The 21,726-nt window shown below is 39.2% G+C and overlaps 1 protein-coding gene across 6 annotated transcripts in view; it reads right to left on the reverse strand.

The window, feature by feature from the left end:
• Positions 1 to 21,726, reverse strand: part of INTU (inturned planar cell polarity protein) — an 83,428-nt gene that overhangs the window by 19,364 nt on the left and 42,338 nt on the right. For all 6 annotated transcript variants that reach the window (XR_003093086.1, XM_006019738.3, XM_025199139.1 and 3 more), the window contains exons 5-8: positions 14,816 to 14,934; positions 10,837 to 10,926; positions 10,028 to 10,105; positions 7,831 to 8,020 (exon numbers count right to left, since the gene is read on the reverse strand). Coding sequence is in view for 5 of the 6 variants with exons in the window: in XM_006019738.3 (XP_006019800.1) it covers positions 7,831 to 8,020; positions 10,028 to 10,105; positions 10,837 to 10,926; positions 14,816 to 14,934 (477 nt within the window). In the remaining variant the exon portion in view is untranslated. The remainder of the gene's footprint in view (positions 1 to 7,830; positions 8,021 to 10,027; positions 10,106 to 10,836; positions 10,927 to 14,815; positions 14,935 to 21,726) is intronic.

Genomic DNA, 21,726 nt, shown 5'->3' on the forward strand with positions numbered 1-21,726 from the left:
TAGCCTCAAAAGAGTAAGAAAACAAAGACGCATGGTAAAAACTGCCATGTGTTTTTTGCAGTTCCCCCAGACCAATAGTATCAAACATCAAGAACATGAATTCTGCAAAAAGAATAAAAGAAAAATCTTTTCCAGTTCTGCATATTTTTCTCCTCTTGGAATGATGGAAAATATCATTCTCCTTGTCTGTCTCCTGCACCCACTGTTTTGTATAAAGGAGATGTCAATCTTACTTTCTTCATGGATTAAAACATGAAGGCAAGAGGCTATCCTGAAATCTGGCAAAGCTTTAGTATCCAGCTGAGTTATTAGAAAAATCTTTTTCACATTGGATTTAGTTTTTGTCTCTATGGAAATTTCCAAAACTCTCACACAAGTTACCGTTGTTCTACTAAAAAAGCTTTAAGCTTGCATAGTTTTAACTACGGGAGTTGCTGGTAAGTGTAAGTTTTCCTAAAAATACTTTTATTTAAAAACAAAGGTCCCAGCCATTCAGCTTCAAGACTGAAATGTGCTACTAAATAAAAAAAACCCCCAATCTCTACAATGCAATACCATGACATGCTTCAGGCTATGTAAACAAGCCGTCTCTTACTGGCATACAGTTGGCTTTTCAAATTTATAGAAATGCCAGTCATGCTGTTGACAATCAACTAATATCTCTTAATTTCTCTTTTGGTTGTAAATATACCTCTGTCCCATTCAGAACTGATATTATTATGCTTATTAAAAAAATGGTTATTTTTTCCTTACTTAAGACTGAAGCTACCTTCCCAATATAAACTCAATTTTAACTCAACTTCACAAAAAACACTTCACCAGAAATATGATATTGTCCAACTGCAACTGTTTTTCTGAAAAATGTATACAAATTGCAAATAATTAAAAAATACGGGAGTTCAAATCTGGGTGCATCTACATGTGCATTAATATGCTGTAGTTACTGTGCATTAAGTTTAATACTTGTAATAACAGGTACTAACTCAATGTGTAATAACGTGCTTACTGCACAGTAGAGCCAGCACATGTTTTAGTGCTGCTAATGTGCAGGAGACTAATTCGACTGTGCATTAGCACAAAAGCACAGCTTTTGCCACTACATGCTAATGCACAGTAGAATTATTTGCATTTAGACGCATTATTGTCTTGTATAGATGTGCCCACCGTCTTTATTTGACATTTTTCTAATATTTTCCTACTTTTTTTGGTCTAGATCTCTAAAACTGAGAAATGTTGAAACTTTCAAATTCACTTCAAGTGTTTCCCCAGCTAACAGAAATACCTTTTATAGCCTGGTCTTCAACATCTGGAAAATCTAAACCGGGTGCATCTATACAAGAGATTTACTGCAGAATAGATTAATTAGCTCAGCAGGAAAATGTCCCTGTCTACATGTGCAAAGCTATTATGCTGGAGTAAACTAATTAACTCTTCTGAAGGTTAGTATTGCCAGATACAACTTCTATCCTACAGCAGAGTTATTTCCTCTGCCACAACACACATGTACATGCTGACTGGGGCATGAGGGCGCTACAGTACGAAGCTGCCTGCCAGCTAGCCCTGCAGTGTAAAACCCTCATGCCCCTCCCAGCCCCTCTGCAACACACTGAGCCAAGTCAGAGCAGCCTCCAGCTGGCAGGCTGACCCCAGGGCTGCACTGCCCTGGCTCAATATGCTATGGTCATGCACACATGCTGCAGCATGCACATTTGTAAATGCTGCACTTGGAAGCAATCAACTCCAGTGCAAACTGAACCAGAACTTTTCATGGCATTAATATTCACATGTTGATGCACCCACTGTTGTTTAAAAAATTTAAAAGCCCCTAGCCAGTACACTTCTTAGCTACTTTGGTTAAAAAGAAACCTTTCCCCAGCGTGAACTGGAATTAAGTATGGTTGCCTTCCAAACTTGCAGATGGAGAGATTTAATGTCTCTGCTCCTACTAAGCAGGTTTTCCAAGTTTCAATAGACAGAGAACTGAGCAGCATCTACTTGTTTTTTTCCATAATGCTACTGGGATCTCTACGGAGAACAGTGATATTAATAAGGATCAGGTCAGTTTTATTCTGTAGCGGCAGATGTAGGCACTGGGCTGTTCACAATGGAGAAGGACCATAAACACAAAGCTAGGGAGAGTTTAAATAGCAAAGATGCCAAGACACCATTTGGAAGAGCCAAGAACCTGACAGTGAAATGAAGTAATAGAGATTTCCCCAGAACTGGAATGGAGGATCAGTATGTTTGAAGTTGATAGCGAGTTAAAAATTGATTCAATATTTGGAAGCAGGGAGTACAAGACACACCCAACCCTTTCTAATGTTGGAAAAAGAAGACAAAACGATAGAACTTGTGTCCAGAAGACATGACTTCTTGGGTAGAGATTTTAGCAACTGGGAAATGATGGTGGAGGAGATTTAGCTTTCCATTTCAATATTGTTTCCGGAAAGTGGGTCCTTCAATGCTAGCATACATCTTTAGCTACAGCCTCAGTCTTACATTCACAAATTGGTTTCAAAGTGTATTTTTCTATCACGCTGAATAATTTACCTGACATGCATCACATCAAGAACTAAATCTGTAAGCAGGGTTAGAAAAAAAAAAAGAAGCACTTCCACACATCCTAGCCCCTCAGTCCAAACACCATGAGCATGTAAGTTTAAGGGACAAAATGGTTATTTATTCCTCACTGCATTAGCTTTAATAACTAGTCAATCGGCTACCTTATTTCCAAAAGTATAGAACACGAGCAGTAGTCTAGCTAAAACTACATCAGTCTGATGCATATTTTGCAAACTGTTCATTTTTCCATATCTGGATAGTACTACTGTGGGGAATACCCGTCAGGACTATGTGGTTGTAGGTACCTCTGATCTTAAAGGAGAGGCAGTTTCACATTCATGATAAAAGAGTTCATATAGAAAAAAAAGAGAAGGCCACACTTGGAAATTTGCAGAGGAAGCGCAGTCTGTTCCTGCATCACTTGCAAGGTTTTTACTAACTTTCTCACAAATCATAAATACTAGAAATTCATGAAATTTTCTTCACAACATATCAGTATAATTTGGAAGTATGAAATTACACATGCAAGATCATACAGAAAACTTTCACGTGGTCCCTGTACAGCCATCCCCTGGAGAAGCTTCTTTAAAATGAAGAGTGAATTAATAATTTCTTTAGACTATAAAAAAGATGAGCCTGCATGAAAGATGGATTGGGTAGCTGCTTTCAGAGTGGAGTGAAATCATGGGGAAAAAAAATATAACTAGCCTTAAGTGTTTTAATTGCACACTTAAAAATAATTTGAGTCTTTTACTAAAAGTGGAATCTTAATTGGAATTGGAATTTCCAGGCTGTTATTTTTTAAAGAAAAGAACACTGTTTTGGCAGGTTTTTGTCTGAAAAGCTATGGGGTCCTTCAAACATAATTCCAGCTTAATGAAGACTTTTTAACTGGTAATTATACATGAATTACTGTAGAAACACATTCAATTTGGACACTACAAAACATTAGATAGTATTAGGTAACAATACTACTATTAATTCACGTTTTGTGCTACATTTAAGTAATAATGCCAGTTGAAAATTATTTTCAAATCAGAAAACTCATGGATTCTGAAAAACACAGGAAGATGAATCTGTTGGAAAACAGAACTGTAGTGTATCATTTTGAATTCTGATGTCCTCCCATTTCAGAGCTTGAAAAAGGGGAGAAAAGAGAGAATAAAATCAAGCAGATCCACTGTGTATAACTCATGCTGTCAGACACTTCCTGAATTAAAAAAACATAAAAATGATCCAGGTCCAGCATATGCACTCTGAGGAAGATTATTTTGAGATTCTCTGTATGGCCCAGAACAGCCAACTAATCAGATTCCTTCTTTAATCTATGGCATTTTATAAATTATTACACTATAGAAAATATATGGTGGAAATAACTGTAGAATGAGCCATCCTTGAAGCTATAATCAAGGGTTTCTAATACTATCATTCCACTGACGCCATGAGGCTGGATTATAACCTTCTTTAAACAACTAAGTGGGATTTTCAAAATAAAAAATGTCAAATGCGAGTACTAATCTATTCATATGTTCCTAAAGTTACATGTCAGGAACAAAATTCCTGTGGTCCTCATTTTTTTCAATGATAGACATGTATTCAGGTTAACAAATATGGAGAAAAGGTTAAAATACTAAGTTAGATGGGAAAATGCTGTTAAAAGTAATGAGTTTTCTTTTGGTCACTACTGCTTTAAATTCTAGCACTGTTATAATAACATACAGAAATTGAGATATAAGGCCTTGGGCATGTCATGTTTGTAGCAGTATACAAGCCCTTACAGTGCTATAAAAAGTAAGTGTTCATACATTTAAGCACTACAAAGATGTTGGATCAGCTAGAAAAATGGAAGATCCACTCCAAAAACATTCCTGTTTCAAACAGGAACTTTTGTGTAATGTGTGGGAAGTTACATACAGTGCTACAGGCAGTCTCTCAAACCCCCAGCATCCCAGGGTGGTCTGCTCTCTTTCCCCATTTCAAGGGTCGCTGCTCCCCTGATTGGCTGCCAATGGGCTGTTTTGCAAAAATTGGCAGCTATTACAGAGTTGCTGCTACCTGCTCTGCCAGGTCAGGGATGAGCAGCAGAGACTGATGCTATGTCTTAAAGGCTGTTGAATTAGGTGTTGCTGCTGCTATTATTATTATTATTATTACTACTAAAAACCGAGTAGTAAATGTGTGTCATTTTACTTTGGTATGCCAGGGAGAACACTGAGGGACTAAGCCGCTATTGTTCAGCTTTCATCTGGCTCAGCAGTGAGAACATACAAATGGGCAGTTACCCTAGAAGAACTGATGCACTGAACATCCCCAGCCTCATTTACCTTGGGGTAACCCATTTGTGCACCCATCCCCTTGCTTTTGTGCTTTGTAAAAAAAGAATATTTTGCAACTTCCTTTTACACTTTCAGGACAGAAACGCAGAACTATCTGGCCACAGATACTGCTATTCCTGCAACTAGAATGACTGTTAATGTGGCCTTGAAGTTATTAGGTCTACAATGGAAAACTAAATCCAACAGTTGCTTTGGTCCACTGCATCTCAAAACAAAAAAAGCTAGATGGATTTCTATGATGTTTAATTTCCTTTGTGATAAAAATAAGACTTTCAGACAGTTTTTAAGTATGGTCTTGCCAAAATGGGCATGTGGGTATGGAAGAAAATTCCTGCATTATTTTTAGCATCCAGGAGAAGACCATAAAGACCATAATAGCGCTTCATTTTTATACAAATCTAGACAAGGTAGATCAGTCATAGTAGCCTGACCCTATTACTTGGGGTCACAACCTCAAAGAGGAGTTAAACATTTCACATTAAAACCAAATAAATTAACAGATATACAATAATCTAATGGAGCTTTTGCCTACTCCTCCAGGTCTACAATAAGGTCCCAAATTATTGGGACTTTTTAATGAAACATTTAAAAAACAACTAGGGCCTTCATCAAGTGCATAACGAGATGCTGCAGAGCAACTTGTGTACCTTCAAATATAACTGCAGACTGATAAAGCTGCAGTAAAATTGTACCTGGTGATGCACAGCATGCCTATGCCTGTGCATGTACGCGTGTCCTGACATACATATCAGTTGATGTGTCAATCAGAAAAACCCAAACAAAGTATCAAAACATGTTGCAGTAATGTCTGTGATGGCATACTGAATTTTCATACTGGGACATTAAGCTAGTACATAACATCAAAATGTGAAAATGCAAAGAAAAAGAGACAAAAGGCCCCTTTTTAAAGTTTTTTTTTTTTTTAACATATAAAGTGTTGTGTTATTTAGGAAATATTTTATATTAGCCTTGTTATGGGTTGCTTTTAAAGGCCTAAAATGTTCTCACAAAAAGAAGCTGGATCTTTTAGGGAAAAAAATGTAATAAGCTACCACTGAACGGGTGTCATATTATTTGCATGCAATGTTCAGGTGGTCAGGTCAGACACTCTAGGGTGTTTCTCTCCTTTCTTAATTACAATTCTTTATAGTGAACTGAAGAGACAAATTGAGGTTGAGGAGACAAAACAAGTTACTTTATATGGAATCCCAGGCATTTATTTAAAAATATAAGACAAGAGCTAGCTTTATATGAGCAACAGAAAGTTACACATTGTGCGGGTCGGAAGCGACCCGGGCCCTTTTCCGTGCTGCACGCGGGCTGTGGCCAGTAGCCCGGGCACGCTGGATCGGAGAGGGAGGGCGACGAGCTGGAATTAGGCACAGACGCTTAACAGTAGATTTAAAGATTGTTTACTTACACCGAGATGGTAGTGGTGTAGGCTGGAAAACTTGCTTGAGTTGCGGTTACAGACACAGACAACACGGACAGTCGCGTGGAGTGTGCTAGGCTCTACGGAACAGAGCTCCGGATGCTCTGGGTGAGCGCGCCACCAAAATCGGACTCGTAGATACGTCTTATAAATTCTTTCCGCTCGAAGACGGGAAGAGGTGGGCGATGGATCAGGTCGCCAAGCTCCTCTGAATCTCACACAGGGTCTCTATTACCCTGCCGTGTATCCAGAGTCTCCACGAGATGGATGTGGAGTCCTCTTCGGCTCGGGCGGAAACTGCTCAAGCCTCTTATACGGCTAACAGGCCAATCGTTAGCCGCCACATGGGAATAATTTAGAACTAGCCAATAGCGGGGAACAAATTTGCATACGGGTGGCGGGAACTCTTTTGCACCGTGCATTTCTCTTGCAACTTGAGCAATGCACCCTGCAAAAGAAGCTGCAAATAGGCGGGAAACTCATCCCTGCACCGGGGTTCTCCTCTGCAACAGGAAACTCTCCCGTGCAATGAAGTTGCAACCTGGTGGGGATAATTCTGGTGCCGAAGCGCACACAAAATCATGCCTTTGGGTCATGACACACATGTGCATCCATACATGTGTGCACACGTACATACACAAACTTTTTTGTAACGAAACCCCAATTACCAGCTTTTATCCAAAATGCATCTTCATAAAAAGTCTTCCCAACATTTTCTCTGACTCCTGTCTACACTGACAAAATATACATGACACCAGCACTGCAAGATAACAAGACTATGTGCCAAATATGTTACAGCACAGCTTAGACTTCCTTCAGTGGGCAGAACCAAACCCTGTTGAAACCATGCTACAGAACATGTCCACTAAATAAGTTAAGACCGCAATGTGTTATAACACTGTAGGGACATGACCATTTTATAAGGAGGTTGCTCCAGCCCAGTAAATTATACAGTGTGAACAGGAAGCAAGTCTCAGAGGAGTTGGTAGGGCTTATGGAAATAGTTTTAGGTCTAGTAATTGGCTCCTAAATCACAAGTTGCATAAATAGAAGTAGAACATTAAAAGAAAGATCAACCTCCTATTGGAAAAATGGTTAAATGGTCAAAGCCAAATTTGTACCATCAATCGTTTTTCCTACTACATTTGCTAGTTCCTGAAGATTTTTTAGTTTAAACAAGGCTTCACTCTTTTAGTCCAGCTTGTCCTCCTACCCAATTACTGACTGAGGTCACCAGCCTGTGGTTATAGTAGCAGTGTTTCCTATGGAAACTTATGTTTGGTTCCAAATTCAGCATTACTGCTCCAGAGCAGGATCTGGGAGACAGAAAAGATTATCTGGTATGGGTAGAGCATATAAATTACACTTCAACTATTGCAAATAATAGCAAAAATTACCTTCAGCAGAAGCACAGGGAAACATCTTGGTAAAAAGGTACATGTATACAAAGTTTAGCATTATGTAAAAGCTACTCTTAAAAAGATCTACAAATGAGAATACCTTGACTTCTTGAGGCAATGTCAGCCAGCATACCCCGGGAAGGCTGTCTAAAAGTAATGCACTGTAGGTATCATAATGGTGAGCACTGGGGCTGGTGTTTGAGTTGAGTCTGACAGGCTGAATTGCTCGCTGGAAGAACAGGTTGAAAAAATGATCCAGGCGAGAAACATTTTCCACCTGGCAAAAAGCACTGAACAAACATGAACTGAAAGTTAGAATAACATCAAGAAACTTGTAACTTGTTTGTATACCTTCTGTGCTAGAGCAGATGCTTCAAAGCAGGATAACACCATTTGAATTTTTTTTTTTAGACATCCACTTTTAAACACCAGAAAACAGAAGGCTGTTACCCAAACACTATGTACAGTCAGAATAAAAACAGATTTGCTAGGGAAAAAGTGTGTGCATGCCTGACAGGAACTACAGATTTTTGGATGAGGCACCATTGCTTTCATCATCGCAGACCTTGATAAATCAACCTGTTTTTCTTTATTTTAGCAATCTAATTATTTTGAGTGAACCTGACCAGGTAGGCTTGTTAACTGTTGTTTAACTAGTAACAGCAACAACAACAAAGATTTAAAAAATACATTATTATATCATTACTGTATGTTCTTCACAGTTTGTCAGGAAATGAGAGAAAAAAAATCCTTTATTCCAAATGTCTCCTAAAATTGTACCAAAACAAACTTCTTTATCTAACATATTTAGAATTAGCTTTCTGAGATGCATTTAAATAATTCTCAGTGGACTTATAGAAACAGTTCCTGTCCAAGGAGAAATGTTCATGTTTATTAAATAAAAATAAATGTGATGTTAAAGCAAATAATACTGCATAGATGAGATCTTTTTTCTTGTGTTCAAAAGTGAAAAAAATTAGAAATACTGTGGTAGTGCTGGAGTGATGCTGTAGCAGTCCAAGAAATAAGTGAGGCAAACATTTTTAAGGGATGATATCTTTTATTAGATCAACTCATGGTTGAGATAGACTTAGACAAGCTTTTGGATGCAAGAGACATCACCCACAAAAAATCCTTACCTCTTAGAAATACTATGATTTCCTCCAGAATACAAATCTTTTTATGTAGAAATAAATATACTTATACTAACATGACATCATGGCATTATTATTTAAACTGCAGTCACACTTAGGCACATCTACACATGCAATTAATGTGGCTGAATAAAACTTTGGCGTAGTTTGCGGTGGGGTTTATTGCTCCTGAGCACTGCTTTGCATGTGCGCTCCAGACTGCAGCACATCAAGCTGGGTTGCAATAGCCCTGGCTGACAGGGGACCTTCAGGCTCAATGTGCTGCAGAGGGGATGGCTGGGGCACAAGGGTGCTGCAGTGTGGGGCTAGCCAGCAGGCAGTCCACACACTGAAGCAACCTTGTGCCCCAGCCAGCCCTGTCAGTGTCTATGTATGCATTGTGGTGCCGTAAATAATGCCACCATAGGATAGTACTTGTGTCTGGCAGTCCTACCCTACAGTAGTATTTATCAGTTTACTGTGGCCTAATAGGGCCGTACATGTAGTCACTGAGGCTTTACTGTGCAGCTAATTAGTGAGTGCCACAGTAAATGTTTCATGTAGACATGCCCAGTATGTGCTAGGTCAAGTGTGGCTAACCTGCAGCACATGTGACAGGTGATACAGGCAGCCTCTGGAGGTGGTATACAGCCAATTTGGGGGGGGAGGGGGTGCAGGGAACACAGCAGCAGATAGGACAGGGACCAGAAACCAGAGCAGCAGATAGGGAAGGGAACTGCAGTGACACTCAGGGACAGTGTGGTCTTAATTTGCAAAATGTCAATGAAAAAGTTTAATCTCCATGTGCTGTGTGATACTAAGCCTAGAAACACACGTCTTTCTGTTGCTAGGAGTTACATGTGAATATTCCTAACTGATCTCAGTGGTTCCTTTGACTTGCTAATCACATATTCTTACAGGATTCAAACCCAAAGCTCTTTAAAATAAATACCATTTATCAAAGAAAATGTAAAGAACCTTATTAGTTTAAGACAAGAACAAAACGATATGAACAGTTACTTGGCTTCTGGTTCCACAAAGAAACATTACAGCTGCATGTACGCAAGACAAAAATTTTTGGTGCAACTTCCAGAGATGGCCGTTTTCTAAGACAAAATAACAGAATAAGCTATTAAAATATAAACTCCCTTTGGAGGCACTTACCTGTCCAATGAATGATACATAAATTTTAAGGTTCTGACAACATCCACAATCATGTTTCTTAGTTGAGAAAGAGGCACACTAGATGAAATGAAACAAAATAAAACCAACATATTTTAAACTGCACTGATAATAAGATAAAATATATTATGGATAAACAAAGAGCAAATTTCTGAAAAAAATAGTTTCTTCAGGAAAGAGACTGTATATAGAAAATATTTAATGGGAGTGTATGAGTGTTCCTGTTTGTGACTTGCTCATGTTCATGAGGAGATCTGTAGCAGAACTGGAAATAAACCCCTACAAGTTCTTAACTCCTTGGTTCATAACAACTATTATCTTGTTAATATGTGCATTTCATTGACATCTAAACCCTAATTAGAATTGCAACTCTCATTGTGCTAAACTCTGTGTATGTATATAAAATACAAGAAGTCCTCCCTTGCACAGCTCACAAAGTAAGTGTAATCTTTTTCCAGGCAAACAGAAGTTTTGTTTAGGGGATTCCAGTTTTGAAATGACAGATGATCTACCCACTCGTCAAACATATTCAGCTATGAGCCAATTAAATTGAAGGGGTAAGGTCCTGAAACACTTCATGAAGAAGACATTTTAAAATGGAGCACAAAGCAGTTGTGAACAAGGTAAATGAATAACTGTGAGAAGTCATAATTACAGCAACTAGCTTTAGTTTGATCAGAAAAGATCATACAGTCTATTAAGGAAGAATCAACTCAACACAATCTCATTGGTAAAAATTGGGACCTATAGCCGACAACCACAAAAATGAACACACTGTACTTGAGACTCACCTTTCTGCAGGGAGGCCAACTACAAGCAACTTGTCAGATTCTTTCCAGTAAACCACCTGAACCACCTTACCAGATAAAAAAAGTGATGAACTATAAAACAAAACCATAATAAATTTAATATTAGCACTACGACTTTATCAAGGGGCATCATTACTTATCATTTTTGTATATTCTGTATTTAAAGATTAATTACCATTTTTAAATAAAAATATTCAGTTGGATTATACAAGTACATTTACAAACGTGGAATTTGAAATATGCACCTCACAGGTTGTAAGATAATCATAAAAACAACCATTATATTAATACTTCCACATTAAGCAGTTACAGAATAAACTGATAGGCATAATCTTTCCTATTTTTATCTTATGCAGCAGGGTACCAATTCATAGTTTAAAAAGGCAATGAGATATATATCTATAAAAAATGTTTTAAAAAAAAAAATCAATCAAATACGTTCCACTTTCCAGTTCAAACACTGTATCAGTAAACATCTGCAAAACATATCAAGACCTGAAGACATCCAGTGGTCACTGGAACCAGTCAAATATTTTTGAAAAATGTTGCCTAATTAATACCTTTCTAAATGAAAGGATTGCTGTGAAGATAAATTCATTAATGTTTGTGGAAGCCTAAGATACTACCACGATAAAAAAAATTAAAGGTAGACAAACCTATCATCATAACTTACATTTTTAATGGCACGAAGTTTCACAGACAATGGGAATCCAGAATGTTACTGGAAATGTATTAAGTTTTCCACTACTCTTATTATTCCAATAAAAAACATTTTACACAGCATCTTAAGATAACCAGAAAGTTCTCCCATCATAACCTAAAATGCGAATTTAAATTAGCATATAGTTGCACTAGTAGAACCATATTCCCAAGATACTTTGTATTGCAGTACAAATAATAAAAAATACAAACACAGCCCAGTACAATCACATAATCATATTTTTTTGCTTCTTCTAGTATGCTGCTTTGGAAAGATTTGAGTGAATCAAAGAGTCACTATTATACAGGAATAGGAGTGTCCTGACTAAGGATTATACAAATACAACTGTGTAGCTGACAAAACTTTCCAGTGTTTCCATGAAAATGGCTAATGACAGCAATTTTAGGTGCTATATTGTACCATCTTGTAAAACCTCCCTGTTATATCACCTATAGAAGGTAAGCACTTATGAACAGTTCACCTCAAAAGCCTTGATATCTGCACACATGGACTTTTATAAGTAGTACGGGACACCAAACAAGGATTGGAGTGGATAACCATGAATTAAAAATGAAACTCTATTTGTATTTCAGGAAGGTGACTAATGCCCATTATGCCTGCTGCTGTTTCTCTTCCTGGCTACTCCAAAAGATCTCTTTTCCTTTTTTTTTTTTAAATGTAACCTCATATCTTCTCTCTTCCTTATATACAATTAGGATCCTGTGTCTTCTGTGATTCTGTGACTTCAGAATTTGTCAAACAAACATCTTTTAAAACATAACAGCTCAGATTTTATAACAGAAGAACATCCTGAACTTGACATGTGAACTGAGTGCAATGCTATCTTTAGACCTCACTGAAATTCTCAAAACAACAGGTAAGATGTCTATATCTGCATGGTCATTGTAATAACTCTAACTGAACTGCTGAGAGTGATGCCCCATCCATAGTTTCATAGTAGCTAGGGTCAGGAGGGACCTGAACAGATCATTTAGCCTGACCCCCTGCCACAGGCAGGAATGAATGCTGGGTTCACAAGACCCCAGACAGCTGATCGTCCAACCTCCCCCTGAAAATGACCAAGGTAGGGGCGAGGACCACTTCCCTGGGAAGTTGGTTCCAGATTTTGGCCACCCTAACTGTAAAACACTGCCTTCTGATCTCTAACCTAAACCTATTTTCTATCAACTTATTACCATTGTTCCTTGTCACCCCAGGTGGTGCTGGGGAGAAAAGGGCTCTGCCTATTTGCTGTTGATCTCCCCTGATGAGCTTGTAGGCAGCCACCAGGTCCCCCCTCAGTCTCCTCTTGCTGAGGCTGAACAGGTTCAGGTCCTTCAGTCTCTCCTCGTAGGGCCTGTCCTGCTGCCCTCTCACCAAGCGGGTGGCCCTTCTCTGAACCCTCTCCAGGCTGGCCACATCCCTTTTGAAGTGCAGCGCCCAGTACTGGACGCAGTACTCCAACTGTGGCCTGACCAAAGTCATATAGGAGGTGGAGTATCACTTCTCTGGATCGGCTTGAGATGAACCTTTGGATGCATGGCAAGGTATGGTTGGCCTTGCTGGCTGTGGTCTGGCATTGTAGGCTCATGTTCATCTTGGGAGTCAATAATGACTCCAAGATCCCTTTCCGCCTCTGTGACGCATGCAAGCCCACAGATTAGGCAGAGTAGATGACTCAGGGATACAATGAGTGGTCCTGAGCACAACCCTCCTGGCTCTCTGTGTCTGGATAGCCTAAGCAAAGTGCTGCAGGCCACACTCAGGGTGCCCAAGTGCACCCTGAGCCATCAACACTACCTAATTTGCAGGCTCAAGCATATGCAGGGGTGGATCCAGAGTGGGTGCAGTGGTATAGTAGCACCTTCCTTTTAGATTACATAGCAGGAGCAGCAAAGGGGAGGGCTTTTTTTTAAGTCCCCACAGTAGGTAAGAATTCCCTTCCATTCTCAGCACCCCACTTCTCTTCTGTGCGCAGCAGCACATCCCCTCCACTCCCATTCTGCCCCTGCCTGCCAATGCTACTGATGCCAGTTGACCCGGGGGCAGAAGGTGCTCTAGAGCCGCTCCTGCTGGGCTGCACAGGGATCAGCCTTAGCTGGGGACAGAGGTAGTAGTAAGACAGTAGCTCTGTCTAATCTAGACCCTCTGGGTGTCCCATGTCAGCCCAGGAGCGGGGAAGGGAAACCTGCCAGCTACTGTTTGGTCCCCAGCAAAACCTGGCTCCCCATGCAGCCTCGCTGCAGCCCCAGCTGGAGTGGGGTAACTGGGACAGCAATGGCACAATGGCACTGGGACAGCAATGGCAGCTGGGAGGCGAGCATGTGGCCGGAGCACAGCTCTACGGCAGCAGCAGGAGGTTTTGTACACAACAGCAGTCACTGCTGGCACAGGCGGCCCCACTTACTTGGAGGGCTGTAACAGCTGCTACCTACAAAACCTCCTGCTGCTGCCCCAGAGCCCTTCCTGGAGCTGTGCAGCCAGTGGCAACGGCACGGCGTGGGGTGATGGTAGGGATGGGAATCGCTGCGTGCTGCCCAGCCACCACCACACTGCCACTGCTGCCCGGAGGCCGGCTGCACAGCTCCAGGCACTGCTCTGCAGCGGCAGTGCTTGCCCGCAAAGCTCCTCCCAGCCTGCATGCAGCCACCACCCCCCCGCACAGCAGCAGTTGTGCAGCCAGTTGTGGGGCATGCCACTGCATGCAAGCCCCCTGTTCCACCCCCTGGCCAGGCGGCATGTATGCGGCCCGCACACAGTGGTTACCACTGCACTGCCGTTGCCACACTCTGCACCACTTGCCCACAAAGCCATGCAGGTGGCCACGGGATGGTAGCGCAGGGTGCAGTAGCAGAGTTGCGGTGGCAGCCTCCATGTGCGAACCTGCTGTCAGGCTGGCCGGCATGTGTGTGGCCCACAGAGTGGCACCTCTGCCCTCCCCCCCTGACCCTGCTCCTGGGGGGCCTTTAATTTTTATCACAGATTTTGGGGTTTTAATCAGAGAATTTGCAATTTTTAATCAGAGAAAACCAGGATCCCTACTAATAACACATAACCATGCACTGTACACACAGACAAGGCAGACCACCTTCAAGCTGGATGTGCTGAATAAAACACTACTTATTGTACAGTAAATTCATTCTTCTTTTGACTAAGTGTAACTGCAAAACCCCCAAATGCATTTTGTTTTTAAACTAAAAGTAAATAAGGATTTAAAATTAAAAGAAAGATGTTTTTGTAGTAACTTGAAAATAATGTTACCTGATAATGTGGGCACCAGTTACGTTTTCCAGTATGTCGCAGAGTGTGAGAAATATTCCTCTTACGCTTTTCAGTTTTTGGGATGCTTCCGATATGGGGTATTGGTAAAGAATTTCTTGCTGTCAAAATTTCAGTTATTAATTAATTAGGTAAAGCAAAAGATCATTAAGGAAAACAATATTAGCATCAGCAGTTAGCTTAGACTTTAGATCTTTTATCACATCCCTTCAAAGTATGACAACTAGTATGAGTCTGCTTGCTTACATCTAGACATTGCTGCAAACTTGTACATTTATGAAACATGAGTATTTTGACAATATCAAATGTCTCTGTTTGTAAAAATGAAAAAGGCTTATATCTTCACCATAATGACAAATGTGTACACAGATTTTTTAAAAGGTATGACTGCACCATTTCACATCTTTAAAATGTTTAATTAATTTAAAATGGACGTTTGCTATTTAAGGGTAAGATTGTGACCTCCTTATTCACACTGATAACTAAGTAGTTATACAATTAATACCACCAACTTCTTCATTTAAATAAGTGATGTGATTTATGACCTGTAAAACCGAGGCCATAAATCACATAATTACACCCTTTACTTGCACAGATGATATATTTTACATATAGTATAACACATTATTGTTGTGTGTACTGAAAGAATTAAGAAATGTGGCTTTGAGCCTGCAATTGGTTACACCTCAGTTTACCCATACTGGTGCAGAAGTCTGCAGGTGGCTGATTGCAAGATCAGTAACCATAATAATAAAATAGTAAGGGATGTTGTTTTATATAAATGTACTTTAAATATTATACTTCTTAAATTATTTTCTACAAGCTTATCTAGTTTAAACCACATTTGTGTGGGCTCAACCAAATTTAAGTCTATTCCATGTACATACTGCACTTTGTCAACTCATGAAATGTATGCAGTTTATAACTAAAACCTACACCAAAACCTATATAGTATTTTCAGTCTTTACTAGATGGCCTGGAAATAACCCAATTGAAATATCAAGTCTATCCAAGGCAAGGGGCTACGAGATACTATTTTTTGAAAGCAACACTGAATTCATTAACTTCCTTATTTTATATCACAAAAGAAGTCTAGATAGTGCCAAAAACCTGTTAGGATATTTTCTTTTCAACAAGATTAAAATGAATTTCATGTTTAACCATAGGGAACATACAAACTCTGCCACTCTCCTCCTATTTAATTAGCTCTATTTTAAATACTTGTCAGCAACAAGGATTTTCTGCATCAAACCCTCATCAAGAACAAAGCCTTTTCTAATTACAACACTGGAATGGGTTAGGACGAAAAAAATCTTCTCTCTCTCTCTGAACAGGGACCTTTACCAAGTTCATTAGAGAAATATCAGTACACTTTCCCAGGGAAAGAAAAGACAAATGTAACAAAAGATTCAGGCAGCACCATCTATATATATTAATGAGTTACCAAGGTTTACTATGTAGCATGACACAAGGAGATCAGTTATCTTTAAAGCAAGTTTAAATGTGTCATTTTATTCAAAGGTTGCATAAATCAGGGACAACTAAATTAATGAGGGAGTATTTTACCTTTAAAGCATAAGACATTTTTCTGAACAGAGATCTACAATATCACATGGAAATAAAATTAATAATTTTATAAATTTCAGTAAATCCTACTGTTTTATTTCTATTTCATGCATCTCACATATTAGGAACTGAAAATAAATGGATCACTGCAATCTTGGCCCCAAAAGGGCTGCCTGAAAAGACTCCTGTCAAAATAGAGCTAACCATCTAAAAACCTCCCACAACCTTCAAACACGGGGCATTGACAAAGGATGTTTTTAGTTGTGTCCTACACCAATGAATGGAGACAATGATCTGCTGCCCTGCTGTACAGAGGAAGGCTGTAAACTATTCAAGATTGATTCAGAAGCTAGTAAAATTAGGAGCATTTCTAAAGACCTTACATACTAAGTATTTGTCAGAACCTGCTAAATATCATTACTCAATAATACTTGCTTTATATGCAAGCAAAACAAACACTTCCGATAGTGATACTAGCAATTTGGACGTGGAAACAACATTATTTTCTTAAAGGATAAAATTACTGAAAAACTGCTCGATTACTTTGAATCACCTATTCATTCTGATCTAAAGAAGCAACCATGGACAAACCAACCAAATGAACCCATGATTATACGGAATACTAATTTCCTTGTAAGCAGATAACTTTTACTTTTAATTTTGGTTTTGGTGGTCCGATACACTCCCAAGTATAGGAGTAAAAGGATTTACTGAAATTCATAACATTATTAATTTTATTTCCATGTAATATTGTAGATCTCTGTTCAGAAAAATGTTTTATGCTTTTAAAGTAAAATACTCTCTCATTAATTTCAGTTGTCCCTAATTTATGCAACCTTTGAATACAATGACACATTTAAACTCGCTTTAAAGATAACTGATCTCCTTGTGTAGTGCTATATGGTAAACCTTGGTAACTCATTAATATACATAGCTGTGATAGGCTCTGGGTTTATTAATTCTACTTTTAAATGCCAAAGGCTTAGAAGTTGGAGAATGAGTAAATAGTCAAAGTTGCTAGTATTTACTAAAAAGGCTTGAATACCAAACCAAAAGACCAAAAAGCTCAATAAAGGACTACTTATAGAAGGTGACACAGATAGATAACATTTCCTCAGTTCTAATCCAAAGTATTGTAAACTCTGGAGTCTGAAACAGTACATATCCCTATTCACAGAATCAAAGAAAATTAGGGTTGGAAGGAACCTCAGGACATCATCTAATCCAACCCCCTGCTCAAAGGATAAAACTCAAGATATTTGCCTCCAAAAGTAATAGCATCATTTTGGTAAAAAGTGTTTAATAACTTAATTATACTATTTAAGCAGAGCCCAGATCAGGGGCTATTTGGGGTTGTACCACCCTGAAGTTTCCAGGAAAGAATTTCTCTCTGTCAACATACAAAGAGAACAGGCAGGTTACAGCCCTTTTTCACCCCTACTCCTCTCATGCTGTGCCAGTTCTCCTTTTCTGGAAGATAAGGAGAAAAAAGGGGTTATGGTGTCATGTGGAATAGACAGGGGATGGTCCTAATACACTCCTAAGTATAGGAACTGCAAATAAGTCAGTTGTTTAAAAGCCACTGTAGTCACTTAACTCCTAATAAGGAACTATTAGTCCTGGAGCATGTTAGAATTTCATTATCCTTGCATTTAAAATATTAAAAAAAATAATTTTCTCTATATTCACCTAGCTAGCGACTATATTCAGACTATATTCAGAATCACTATGTTCAGTTGTGGCTCTCTCTTTATAACTGTCTCTAGATTCTTCCTGGACTATCCTGAATGGTAACAGTCTAATGCAACCTTGGATCTTGACCTCAAAGTTGAAGAAAAATTTAGCTTTCTCTAACATACAGTGAGCTTTGACAAAACTTCTTAATTTTCTCTCTCAAACCTAGGTAAATGCGCTTTTTCTATTTTTGCAGTAAGAAAGTTCCAGGATGAGAAATGTTCTGTGATTTTATCCGACTTGGTGGGAGGAATTTTTGGGGTAAAAAAATTTACAGAAAATGAACTAGACTGAGGCTCTATGGATGCATTAAAAATCTTGTATGAACTAATTTGTTCCAAAACTGCCTCTTCCTGTGAAAGTGTAGTTTCCTAAATGGCAAAAGGAAAAACAGCACAGCAAAGCTTATAGGATTACGATGCAGCATCTCTCTCGAATTGTATGCATTTCATAAAACGTAAACATTTAAAGTATTATTTACATTACGAAGTCAAGAACTTAACAGCTAGGAAATGCCAGATTTATGGTTGCCCATGCAGCCTTAATTCTTCCCCTTTGTCTGTCTATCCTGTCCACTGGATGAAGGCAGCTGTTGGAAAAATACGATATGGAACCATGTAATTAAAGACAGTGTCATAATGGATGTGCACAAGGGGGCTCAATTAAGGTTGCACAAAAAGCCAGAAATCTGTCATTTTGGGAGCTTAATTTTGCAAGTTAAACAATGTTCTTTAAGGTACGATTTTTAAATGCAACTTACATTTTCCTAAAAAGAAAAAAAAATCAAATTCCTTTATGAATAACTAACACTTACACATCATCATTCCCAGAGAACTGAACATCTACAATCCTCTGACACACACCTCCAAATATACTTCAGAGCTATGCAGGAGAACTTCAGAAAAAAACTTAAAAATCATCTCCTTCATATAACCTACTCCAAAAGAGCTCAACCCAAGAAAGAAATCATTACATGCTGCAACAACTTAAAAGAGATAAATCCAGATATCTTCCCAAATATTATACAACATATACAAAGAGACTAACAAAGATTTTTTACAACATCCATCCAACATAAAAAGAAGAAATAGAACCAATTACTACAAGAACAACTTTCCCAGCAACAAAACAACCATCAGAGAAACACCAAGATTATTGTACAACATTCCAACCTCACACTTGATGAAACTGAAAGAAGCAACCAACCCTCAAATATCATCACTCTCTCCAAGCACACACCTACCAAAGCTGAAAAATCTGTTCTCTTTGAAGGTCTTAATTTCTGTGTGGAAAAATACCCTAACAATGTACTACAATGTGGAGATCTGCAAGAATTTTTCCGACACCTCTGTCTCAAGGAATAGTTCCACAACCAAAATGAATCCGCTTCCAACAATACTTTATCCTTTGACAACATCGAGGAAAAGATTACCGCCCCCCTCGACCCCTGCCCCACCCCAATCAGATTGGACACCTCACAGTGGACAAAATTCAAACCTTGACCACTACATTGACTGCTTCAAGGAAAGAATGAACGATGAAACTATCAACAAATGCCACCATAACCTCTCCCTCTCAGAGAGAAGAATCTCTAAGATCCAATCACTAAATAGTAATAAAACCATTAGATAAAGGAGGAACGATAGTTATCCTTAACCATGGAGATTACATAACAGAAGCCAGCTGACCTCACCTACTACGAAAAACTAGAGGAAAATTCAACTCCCTTTTCATCTTAAAAATCAAAACCACCATCAAATCATTTCCATTTGAACTACAAAAAACCCCCTCAACAAACAACTACAGAACTTGATTCTCCCGCCAACCCAGGGACTTTTTACATGCTCCCTAAAATCCACAAACAAGGAATCCACAAACAAACCCTGGCAGACCTATAATATACAGCCATGGAACCCTAACTGAAGAAATATCAGGTTTCATTGAATCCACCCTAAAACCTCTTGTCACTCAAAGACGAGTTTTGTCCAAGATACAACAGACTTTCTATGAAAACTTAAAAACACAGACCACCTTCCCAGCAATACCCTCCTAGTCACCATGGATGTTACCAGCTTATATACCAATATCCCACACCAGGATGGCATCCAAGCCTGCCTTACATATCTACAAGAGCAAGATTACAACTCAGAGTACAGACCCAAAGATGTTACTCAACTTACATGCTTCATCTTCACACACAAGTTCATTTTCAATAACCAACACTTCCTCCAGACCATAGGCATCTTATGGGCACCAAAATGGCCCCACAATATTCCAAACTTTTTATGGGCCACCTGGAAGAAGAATTCCTCAAGAACTGCACCATCAAACCCATGCTATACTTAAGATATATAAATGACATCTTCATCATTTGGGCTGAAAACCTGCAATCTCCGATTGATTTCCATCACAAGTTCAATAATCATTACCCCTCCATTAGACTTTCTCTTGAATACTCCAGCACCAACATTTCCTTTTTAGACACTATGATCAATACCCAGAATAATAAAATACAAACCACCATATACAAGAAACCCCTGGACCAACATACATATCTACACAGAACCAGCAATCACCCTAACTACACCAAGAAAGCTGTAATATACGGCCAAGCTCTCCAATACCACCAAATTTGCACTGAGAAAAACAGCCGTGTCCATCACATCACAAATCTCAAGAAGGCTTTCATTCAACAAGAACACTCCAAAGAGCCACTCAGATACCATGTGAAGAATCGCTGCAGCACAAAAAGAAAATCCCCACAAATTACACACCATTAGTTATGACATACCATTCATTCCTCCCTGGAACCTATATGAAAAATCCTCAAACAATTGCAACCCATATCAGAAGAAGACCTAATTCTTAAAAGAGATCTTCCCAGAACCACCCATCCTAGCCTTTAAACAAGCACCAAACCTTGCCAATCTCATCACCAGAAGCAAAGTTCCTATGGCCCAAAACACACGGAACAGATCCAGAATCAGACCATGCCAGGACAAGAAATGTAAAACCTGCTGACACATCTCCACCACTCGCACAATAACTACACACCACAACAGAACCATTACCATTCCTAGATCTTACACTTGCACCTCTAGAAATGTAATACATCTCATCCAGTGCACTAAATGCCCTGATGGAAAATACGCTGAAGAAACCAAACAACTGCATACCAGAATGAATGCACATGGAAAAATTATCAAAGACAAAAATACCCAGTTGCCTTTGGGGGAACACTTATCACAAGACAACCCCCTCTCTCCAATCTCTCAGTTCTAATCCTCAAAGGAACTTACAAAACACCTGTCGTAGACGAGCCTATGAATTCCACTTCATCAATCTACTGGATATAAAAAAAAACATGGACTAAATATAGACATTGGATTTATGGTCTGCCTGCCACCCGATAAACCCAGGTAACCTATCTGCATTTTACCAGCTATCTTCCATCTCCGGGTCAACATTTCTCATCTTCCCCACCTACCTGTCTCTCACCTCTTGTCTCCCATTCCCTCAGATCCTCACTGCTAAGCATTTGCAGTTTCACAGACCTGCATTTTGCATATTGGCTTCTACTGCATCCAGGAGAA

Source organism: Alligator sinensis, unplaced genomic scaffold, assembly GCF_000455745.1.
Source record: "Alligator sinensis unplaced genomic scaffold, ASM45574v1 scaffold544_1, whole genome shotgun sequence".
Classification (NCBI taxonomy): domain Eukaryota; kingdom Metazoa; phylum Chordata; order Crocodylia; family Alligatoridae; genus Alligator; species Alligator sinensis.